This window comes from Callorhinus ursinus, unplaced genomic scaffold, assembly GCF_003265705.2.
Source record: "Callorhinus ursinus isolate GAN/ISIS: 27379988/994484 unplaced genomic scaffold, GSC_fseal_2.0 scaffold54, whole genome shotgun sequence".
NCBI classification, from domain to species: domain Eukaryota; kingdom Metazoa; phylum Chordata; class Mammalia; order Carnivora; family Otariidae; genus Callorhinus; species Callorhinus ursinus.
In genome coordinates, this window is record NW_027397116.1 from 18,406,349 (window position 1) to 18,417,498 (window position 11,150).

Here is an 11,150-nt window from a genome sequence, read left to right on the forward strand (position 1 = left end):
TTAATTTTATAACTGGAAGTTTATACCTCCTAATCCCCTTCACCTATTTCACCTGCCCACCCAATCCCCTGAAGCAAACACCAGGTTGCCCTCTGTTATTTATGAGTCTGTTTCTGTTTTTGTTTGTCCATTTGTTTGTTTGGGTTTTTAGATGCCACATATAAGTGAAATCATATGGTATTTGTCTTTGACTTATTTCACTTAGCATTAATACCCTGTAGGTCCATTCATGTTGTCACAAATGGCAAGATTTCATTCTTTTTTATGACTAAGTAATATTACAGTGTGTGAGTCTTTGTGATTGTGTGTGTGGGTGGGTGGTTGGGTGTGGTGTGTATGTAAATCTTTATCCATTTATCTACTGATGGACACTTAGGTTGCTTCTATATCTTGGCTATTGTAAATGATGCTGCAATAAACATAGGGGTGCATATATCTTTTCCAATTAGTGTTTCGTTTTTCTTTGGGCAAATATCCAGTAGTGGAATTACTGGATTATAAAGTATTTCTAATTTTTTGAGGAACCTCCATACTGTTTAACACAGTGGCTGCCCCAATTTACATTCCCACCAACAGTACTCGAGGGTTCCCCTTTCTCCACATCCTCGCCAAATTTGTTATTTGTCATTTTGATACTATTCATTCTGACTGATGTGAGGTGGTATCTCATTGTGGTTTTGATTTGCATTTTCCCAGTGATGAGTGATGTTGAGCATCTTTTCATGTGTCTGTTGGCCATCTGCATGTTTTCTTTGGAAAAAATGTCTATGCAGGTCCTCTGCCCATTTTTAATTGGATTATTTCGGTTTCTTTGGTATTGACTTGTATGAGTTCTTTATATATTTTGGATATCAACTCCTTATTGGATATACCATTTGCAAATATCTTCTCTCGTTCAGTAGGCTGCCTTTTCATCTTGTTGATGGTTTCCTTCACTGTGCAAAAGCTTTTCAGTTTGATGTAGTCTATTTTTGCTTTTTTTTTTTTTCCCTTGCCTTAGGAGACATATTCAGAAAAATGTGGAGACATATTCAGAAAAATGTTGCTAAGGCCAATGTCCAAGTGATTACTGCCTTATTTTTTAGGGGTTTTATGGTTTCGCGTCTTACATTTAGGTCTTCCAACCATTTTTAGTTTATTATTGTGTATGGTGTAAGACAGTGGCCCAGTTTCATTCTTTTGCATGTAGCTGTCTGGTTTTCCCAACATTTACTGAAGAGGCTGCCTTTTCCCTGTTGTATATCTTTGCCTCCTCCATAGTAGATTAACTGACCACATACATGTGGGTTTATTTCTGGGCCTTCTATCCTATTCCATTGATCCGTGTGTTTATTTTTGTGACAGTATCATACTGTTTTGATTACTATAGCTTTGTAGTATGGCTTGAAATCTGGGATTGTGATACCTCCAGCTTTTGTTATGCGAGGTCTTTTGTGGTTTCATTTAAATTTTAGGACTATTGGTTCTAGTTCTGTGAAAAACACTATTGGTATTTTGATAGGGAGTGCACTGAATCTATAGATTGCTTTGAGTAGCACAGACTATTAAAAAAAGTTTTTAAAGAAGATACATGAAAGGCTCATAATCCATCAGTAATCTCAAGTGTTCCCTTTTTTGTCCTACAAAATATAACTGAAATACATTTGTAAGTATCCTGAAAATCTACTTCAATTGAATAATTCTTTCTAGTTATATCAGTACCTGGCAGCGAGGATGTTACAAAAGTCTTATGAAACTTGCTATTCTTTTATGATAGGAAAGTGAATGAGGATACTATACAGTAACTGAAGATCCACGGGACCGATGTCCTTTCAATCTGAGCACCAAGGAAAGCTGCATTTCTCCTGAATTATTAGTTTACGTCTCATCTTATGCAACTGATCATGTCTTCTGTGCTCTGGCTAATTTTGTGGCCCGTCTCCAGGAACTATACAGGCACTCACAGAATTCACATTGTGTTCCAACTCTACACCTGATTTGGATTTTTCCCCTTATTATCTTTTCTCTCTGCTGTATTTTCTATTTATTTTAAGCTATTGCATGTATTTATATGAACCATTGCAAATTTTCTTTGGAAGAGTTGAAACTAATAGGTAGGGCTAAGTGTTAAGCAGTCAATAATTTCACATTACCCCATTTAAACCTCATAGCATCTCTACAAGAGAGTTTTCATTAACACCAGTAGAGTGGTTGAGAAAAATTAATTTCACCCAGATACAAACACCTTACAGAGTAGAAGTGTAAGTAGGAAACTCCAAAGTTCTACCAAAGAACATAAAAAAAACAAACAAAACACCTAGCCATATCTAAAGAAAGATAATTATAGATTAACTAAAGTAGCAAAGACTATGGGAAATGGATGACCTTAGACAAAGCTTCCTAAGCGAATACTTTAAGAGTATTGGTAAGTTAATTACATGATCTTATATGATGCCTTTTTGATTCATCTACATTCTGGTTTTATTTAAACAAACAAACAAATAAAATCTGTTTTAGTTGTTTTACTAATTTCCTATTTTAATCCACTCTCTCCAGACTGTCAAAAGAACAATGATTTATATTTAAAGAAAAAAAAAAACCTTTTTCCTCACAGAAAATATTACCAACTTTGAAAATTCCATAGCTTTTCTTTTGAATTAATTATTGTAATATGGGCCCAGAGAGATATAGATGCTACATGATTTTTTCTGCCTTTAAAAGCATTTACGTTTGTTTACATTTTGTCCTGTTATTTAGTAGCATTAAATCACATTTGTTTACATTATAAACATAGTTGATGGGCATTAAAATTAGTTTCAGGTTCCACCTCTTGTGATTATGTAACTTGGAACAAGGTATGTATTTCTGTAGCTCAGATAATTCATTATAAAAAGGGGAAGATAACAATTCCTCAGAGCTGGTGTGAAAATTAAATGAAATAATACATGTAATACGCTTAGAACAATGCATGGCAAACATTCAGATCTTGATAAATGTTCCCTGCCTTTATAAGTACTAATGCAGTATCACCCATTTTCACTTGATCTGTATTCCCAGCAGAAATAGGTGAAATGGCACATGAACCCTTGTGGAGAGATAGGCAAGAAAAAGAAACAAAATTCTGAAAGCTTCCATTTATAATTTGCCAAAATCATCATCGCATATTATGGTGGTGACTAAAGTCATTGCCATCACTCCTCACTGGTACTTGTGCAGCTTACTGATCACCCTATCTGATTCCTAGGGGATCGAGTGGTATTTCAGTTTTTGACAGGCCCGAGACAAGCAGGCTGTCCATTATTAAACACACATCTGGTCCTTGTTGTTAATAACTGGTTGTTTGCAATGTGTGGACAATCTACAAGTTTTCCCACAGGGAGTCAAATGAGGTTGAAATGTGTTAATCCTCTTTTATCCCTATTCACACAGTGATTTACAAGATGGGCTAAGTATGCCCCTGTAATAACAATTCATCTTTATGATTCTGTGCAAAGTCCAGTGCAAGAAAGCCAAGAACAAGCAGTCCTTTATTTCTTCGATTCACTGTTTTTGGCTTTGTATGCAAAATCCATTTCTTATACATATTTACATACTGTGAACATTGGAAGTAATACAGCTCTGAGTTCAAGGAATGCATACACAGAGGGCATGATGTTCACTCTTTAAAGCCAGGCCATAATTGCAGGAGTGCACATTACCAAAGCACAGTTCCAAAGAGAAGCCCAGGAAAAACTGGAAACAGGAAAGGGTCAAAGAGTGAGGGACTCGCTGCCAGCCACAGTCCCCTACAGACCAGCCAGGCTTGACAGTCAGGGTTTCTCTTTCTGTTTACCTTTACTGCTTCTATTTGTCAGAAAAAGATAAAGATAAATATGACCGATCCAAGAGAAAACTGTGGAAAGCAATCTCACTGTCCTCAGTCCCCCTCTTTGGAGGATCCGCTTTTCCCCCATACCCAGGAGCATTTCCCCCCTATTCCTTTCAGGCAACCAGGGCTTTTACAGCCTCTGATTCATCCCCAGTTCCAAACCCATCTCTACTTCCCAGGCAAAGGAGACAAATAAATCTAATACCACTGGTGCACTGAATTAGTTTACATAAATGATTTATTTTTTTCCCTTGAAATTATACTACATCTTAGATTGTCTTTAAGAGTCTGCTTGTTATAGTTATATCTAGTTACTGAGGAATCAAGGTCAGAAATTTCTAATCTACTCTTATGCTTCCAGATGATCAGATGCAAAGAACCCAATGCCATTTTCACAGCACTTTCTTTGCCTTCACGGAGCCAGGGTTTTTATTTATCTGCTGCAAGCAAGCACATGGTCACTCTGCTGTAAGAGATATATGTAAATCAGATACTTCTAGCCCTGCTTATCCATATCTACTCTACCTGGGCATTACATTCACTTACATGTCACTTTCTACACCTCCACACAACCACTTCTGAATTTGTCCTGAGGATGAGATGTTATCAGTGCTCTAGATGCACCTTGTCTTCTCACTCTGTGCTCCAAGTGACTTTCTCTTACATTGCAACTTTATTGCTATCTGATGATCAAGATCTTCTGAAAGGAATTATGTTTTTCATGATCCATTAAAGAAATAAAATAGGGGCAGCCTGGGTGGCTCAGTCCGTTAAGCATCTGCCTTCAGCTCAGGTCATGATCCCAGGGTTCTGGAACCGAGTCCCTCGATGGGCTCCCTGCTGAGCAGGGAGCCTGCTTCTCCCTCTCCCTCTGCCTGCCACTTCCCCTGCTTGTGCACTCTTTTTCTCTCTCTCTCTCTCTCTCAAAATACTAAATAAAATATTTTTAAAAATAAGAATAAAAACCCATATTGAGTCAAGGACTGTCAACAACTAAAAGTAATGGTCTTTCTGGATCATTACTACTTTGATTAATTTTAATTAACAATTTAAAACTCATAAAAGCAATAGTTTAAAAACATCTTGATCGAATGTATTAAATATTGCTCACATGGGGTGTCTGGATGGCTCAGTGGGAAGAGCATGCAACTCTTGATCTGGGGGTCATGAGTTTGAGCCCCGTGTCAGGTATAGAGATTACTTAAATAAATAAACTTTAAAAAAAATAAATAAAATTGCTCACAAGAGGTCAAGCTAACTTAATTTCAACTATAAATAGTATAAATATATAAAGCAACTGATTAGATTTCACTGAAAAAGTATTTCTTTTTGCTTCATTTTCTAAAAGTAACTTAGATAAGGATGGTGCATAAGACAACATTGGCAATACATAAGTATGCTGATAAAAACAGATGATCCACCAATGACAAAGCGATTCATGAACTGTAAAACATTTTAATAAATAAGAACATGATTTGGAAAAGCCAATAAAAATACCACATCCACTATTAATAATAAGAAAATAAAAACATGGCCTAAGCTACAGGTACACATTATGACTAAATATATTGTTAGTTTAATTTTTATTTTGTACTAATAATGAAGATGAAAGCTCTAAGTATTTAGCCTTCATTTGTATTATTTCCTATACTACCTTTCAAATGTATTTTTGCAGAAGTTGAGTTACGTTACTAACAGAGAAGGGGAAAAGTGTGTTAATAATTTTGGTAAAACAAGTTAGCTGAAATCATTTTCTTTGTCATCCATAAAGAAGTACGTTTTTGCACCCATCCTCAAGACTAACTTGAAGCTGCCACATGGAGAAACTATTTAGTAGAAAGTTTAATCGCCTTGGGGCACCTGGGTGGGTCAGTCAGTTAAGCATCTGACTCTTGATTTCAGCTCAGGTCATGATCTCAGGGTCATAAGATCGAGCCCCACATGAGGCTCCAAGCCTGCGTAAGATTCTCTCTCTCCCTTTCCCTCTGTCACAGTACCCCTCCCTCTCTTCAAAAAAAAAAAGAAAGAAAAGAAAAAAAGAAAGTTTAATCTCCTTAAAATGTCACACAACTTATGCAGAAAATGAAATTTCGACATTCCAACCTTCCTTATTCAAGACTGACTATATGTAAGAGTAGTCTGAAAACTTACGAGTGTAATACTCACAGAAGAGGTATTACTGACACATAAGCATATACAGAAAGTGGATATAAATATGAGAGTGGGTAAATGGTGTAAACTTTAAAAATAAATTCTATGAAATAGAATAAATGAAAGATAACACTTAAAGTTATGCAGTTGAAACAACTGACCGGATATTTGAAAACTGAATGGTGTTAACTAAATAAAAGTCCTACTCCTGTATGACTGCAATTGAGAATTGTCCTCTAACAGGAAGTTATCAACAGTCATGACAATTTATCCACATCAAGTGCATTGTGTTCCAAACTTTAAAACTACTAAGTCATGATGAGGATGAGAAGGGTTTGTTCTAACTGTTTTAAGGTATTTAAAACTTGAAATTCACCAACACTTAACTGCAAGAGAACATCCTAAATCTTCATTGTTTTATGAATCATAGAAATATTAAAACAGAAAATAATAGATGTGAACGCTGCAACAATTCTACATATTACGGAATGGCTTCCATATAAACCAGTTAAATTTAATCTCTAGTCATATTAGTTTTAATCATAGAGGAACTTTGAAGATACTAAGTATCCTAAATAATAGATTCAAAATATATAGAATACTTTGAGCCATCTCTAATATAGAGACTTCAGCCACTTTATTTTCAAGTAATACTGACTATCCTATCTACAAAGGGTGTATGATCTTCTTGACAGTCTTAAAATTGAAATTCTGCAAAAACATCAACAATACTGTCAATATTCAGGAGAGGAGCTTATCTCTAATCTTATCTGTGAACACCTCCTGACCAAGCACTGCTTCACATTCCTCCTTATATTCTTCTTAAAACCTAACTTAATAAGGCCCTGAGATGCAGCATGTAGTCAAATATTAGCTGAATGGATAAATGACCATTAAGAAATATTTCATGAGCCACTTGAATTAGATTTTTGTGTTTTACTCAGGATGCCAAAGAAATAAATGTGAGTCATATGTGCAACAGACATCTCTAGGCATTAGCAGTGTTCTCATTTAGCAACTCTCGGTTAGTTCATGGCCTCAGAGAACTAATGTTATTCATGTGCTAAATGTGCAGTTCTCTGCGATGCTATGTCTAACTCTGTTCCTTTATGTCCTACTCAGAAAAGGTTATCAGAATGCAAATCAGGGAGAGGGAATTATATAAAGATGACATTGACACATATACATACACACAAAGTCTATACATACATGTGTCACATGTACATTACATATGCACTTAAGCATGTGTGTTTCCCTATTAAAAGGTGATACAGTATAAATGTAAGTGAACTATTCAAGGTTAGTTCACAGAAAATCTATGGTGTAGAGACCAAAATTCTCTCTTTCTCCACACTCCTTCACACATATGCTTTACTCATTTTCACATGCCAGGCAATCATGCCATATTAAGATTTAATTTAAAATTATTTATTTATTTTACTTTATTTTACTAAAGATTCTATTTATTTGTCAGCAAGAGAGAGAGAGAGAGAGCACAAGTGGGGGAGGGCAAGAGGGAGAAGCAGGCTCTCCACTGAGCAAAGAGCCCAATGTGGGACTTGATCCCAGGATATTGGGATCATGACCTGAGCCGAAGGCAGATGCTTAACCAACTGAGCCACCCAGGTGTCCCTGAATTTAAAATTCTTAACATGAAGAGCAAGGTAGAAAGTATGTACTTTCCCATCAGCTGATTCCTCCATCATTTCTAAGATGTGACTCTAGATAGAGAAGATATCTAATCTTGGTTCAGATTCCCCCAGAAGCATACCTTGAGATAAGGATTGGAGCATAAGTAGTTTATTTGGGAACTGATCCGAGAAAATACCAGTAGGGGGAGGGGGGGAGAAAGTCAATAAAACTTGTAAAATCAAACTAATTACAACTGTGGGCAACATGTTTCAGAATTATCCCAACCAAGGAGTTAGAAAGCTAAGGTATTTCTCTAACAATTCCTTATTTACTCATGTACTCGGTGGCACTTTTGGCTTGCTCTCCAAGACCTGGGGAGCCCCTGAGACTGGGGTGGTGGGAAGGGGCGGGTGGTGACAAAACAAAAAACAAAAAACTTCAGGCAGAGAATATTTATAGAAAATAGCCTAGAGAATACAGACAAAGCACTAAATGTATCTGTTGGTATAAACCATCTACCTATTCTTCTATGAAAGAATGCTTTCTCTTCAGCTCCATAGGAATTGAGTCCACAATAACTGAGTCAAATAAGAAGGCTACTCAGGCTCAGTTGCAAAGAGGAATTTGTGAGCACAATAAAGACAAAAGAAATGACTTTAGTTACTGCATATTAATTTAGAATTCTGAAGAAAAAATTTAAAAAGAACTGAAAACTGCTAATCAGAAATGAAGAAGGGAACTATCATTTAAATGAGCACCTAAACTGTGCTAGATGCTGCAAAATTATTCTTACAAATTCAAACAAATTAAATGGAAAGAACTTAGGCGCTTCTTGAGGAATCTGAGTCACAAAGAACAGAACCCAAGTGTCATCTGTGCACTTATAAGATATATTATCAGAATAAGCATTTAATAAATCCCAGAAACTTAGTTTCCTAGTTCCTAAAATACACACACATACACACATAAGCCCTTACAGACACACACACACACACCATTAACACAGTTAACAGATTAGCCAGTGCTTAGTGCCAACTAAATGTTAGTTTTGTACCTTACAAAAATAAGATTATTGAATTTCATAATGGTCAAATAACTTGCCCAAGAAGACCCAGCTAGTGAGAAAATAAGCAAAGGACTGAAGGCTGAATCACTATTAACCCAAGGATCTTGTCTTCAAAGAAGGACAACAAATGGAACCAAAACTAAATATTAAGTTCTTATGAAGCCACAAAATCAGTCAAATGGATGAATAATTTTTAATGTTTAATACCTCATTTTAATAGTAAATATGGCCTAGATTTTAAGTTAAACTTGGGCTAGCATTAACTTTTATTATAATAGATATTTTAACTAAATGTGCAAAACTTTTTTTAATATAGCAGTGACTTACTTGGGTAGTATTCAACTAACCAAAATTCCTAATTACTGAAATATACTGCAGCATCCTTAGAAAAATGAAGAGAACCTCAAGAACAATTAACATCTTGGATACAATATTAAAAAACAAACAATATTATCACCACCAAGCCCAAAATATATCCTCTGTGAATTCAGTCCATCTCACACTTTGTAGAGAGAAGATTCCTATTCTACATAATGATCCTAAGGTTCTGAAGTAATAAATATAGATTTCACCCCTGTAATCATGATGGTGCATTTGATAAGCCATTTAACCAGGCTAATACAGTTTATCTAAATGTCAACTAGCTTTGCAATTGTTTAAATATTCATTTCTTTATCTTCAGTCACCCAGAACACCTTCCTTTCCAAGCATACTGGTAAACTGGCATTTGTTCCTTTAATTCTTAACAAATATATGTGTTCTGCCTTAAAAAAGAGTTTGCATTCAAATATTATCCTCTGAGAAACATCCATACCCCTTTACATTACTAATATGAGACCAAAGAAGAAGTCCAAAATTGATGCCCAAGATAAAATACTCTGTGTGTAGACACAGGAGTTGGTATTGGAGCTAAAATGGTGAGGAAGAGAAGGAGAGTATTGCCCAGAGCTGAATGGGGATGAGATTTTTGAATAGGACCAATAATGGATATTTTATGTAATTAAAATAGAACATTAATACCAAACTGAACTTAAAGGAAATATTTCAATTGAGTTAAGAGCCTAGTTAGTATACATAGATCATTTAAAAACAAAAATATATGGCATGTGATACATGAAATGACTATTCCAGAAAATACTAAATTCAATGAAACATAAAATGTGCCTTTTAAATAATGAATCAGATAGCCAGAGGAATTTCAGAAGTTCGACTAGGTAAAGCAGTGATGCTATAGATAAAACACATGAGCAATATTTTGCTAGTAATAAGCATTCTAGTTTTGAAACTTAGTTTTAATCTTGTGACATATATACTAGTTAGGTTAAAAATATATTAACTGCAAAAAGGTTGGGTCATGCTATACAAACACAATTACTAATCACAGTCACAGTTACCAGCTCAAAGTGAGTATTTTCAGTTGACAAGGTCATTTTCCCTAACTACCTGTTACATATTTAAACCAATTGTCTATCTATAACTCCAAATGTTTAAAGAGCATAATAAAATTCCCAGTAGCAGGTGAACACCTTAACAAGACAACACTGACAAGGAGTAAGTAAATAGGTGCAAGAGATTTTAAGTTTCTTATGTGCTTTTTCAATCAACTTGGACACATTTTCAAATTTGAGGGACACCTAAAGGGGAAAAATGAAAATTATATGGCACTGACACTGCGTGCTATTTGGATGTATTGTACCTCTCTAGCAGCCTTATACACACCCTAAGAAAGCGCAGATAGAAAAAAGGGTAAGTACCCAATAAATGCAATAAATGCCTCGCAAGGATAAGAAAATGAAAAGGAAGAGCTCCTTGTCTATGGCAATTGCTCTATACAGTCAAAATGGAGAGACATGTCAAAGAGTCCCTCTCACTCCCTCCCCCAGTCTCAGGCTCCCTTTTTCTTCTCCCCTTTTCCCCCTTCAGCCTCCCCATCTCTGTCTCATTTTCAGCTGTACTGCCAGAGCAAGACTGCACCCCACCACTCACCTGTCGTCGTTTTGCCATCCTTGGTCCCCTAGCAGCAAATCCCGAAACCTGTACCTGGGAGGCAGAGGGGGCACTTCGCTCTCCAAATCAACCATCCTTCCTCAAAGAGTGGGAAACATAAAACGACGAATGGAGGAGAGGAGGGAGAGAGACAGAAAATGCTGCGGAGTGGAGGGAGAGGACTAACAAGATGCGGGGGGCCACAGAGGGACGGGGAAGGGGAAGGGGCCTGGGAGAGGGAGGGGTCGGCTCCGTGCCGGAAGCTGAGGCTGAAAGGGGGCTGGCTCCTCTCTCCAGAGGGTGTGATGGGGATGATGCAAACCGAGCCCAGGAGCAAAAGTCTGGCTCTGACAAGAATCTACGCTGCCAAAGAACCGCCCCCAGGCTCGGCACCGCCTCTGGTCCCCAGGACTCGGGGGAGGCGGGAATGCAAAAGTTACTTCGCGGAAAAAAAAAAAAAAAAAAAAA

General features: G+C 36.6%; 1 protein-coding gene across 5 annotated transcripts in view; it reads right to left on the reverse strand.

Moving 5' to 3' along the window:
- The window catches only part of KCNT2 (potassium sodium-activated channel subfamily T member 2), a 371,985-nt gene extending 360,850 nt beyond the window's left edge, over window positions 1–11,135 (reverse strand). For all 5 annotated transcript variants that reach the window (XR_012375632.1, XM_025892310.2, XM_025892309.2 and 2 more), the window contains exon 1: window positions 10,683–11,135. Coding sequence is in view for 4 of the 5 variants with exons in the window: in XM_025892310.2 (XP_025748095.1) it covers window positions 10,683–10,777 (95 nt within the window). In the remaining variant the exon portion in view is untranslated. The remainder of the gene's footprint in view (window positions 1–10,682) is intronic.
- Window positions 11,136–11,150: the final 15 nt, after the last annotated feature.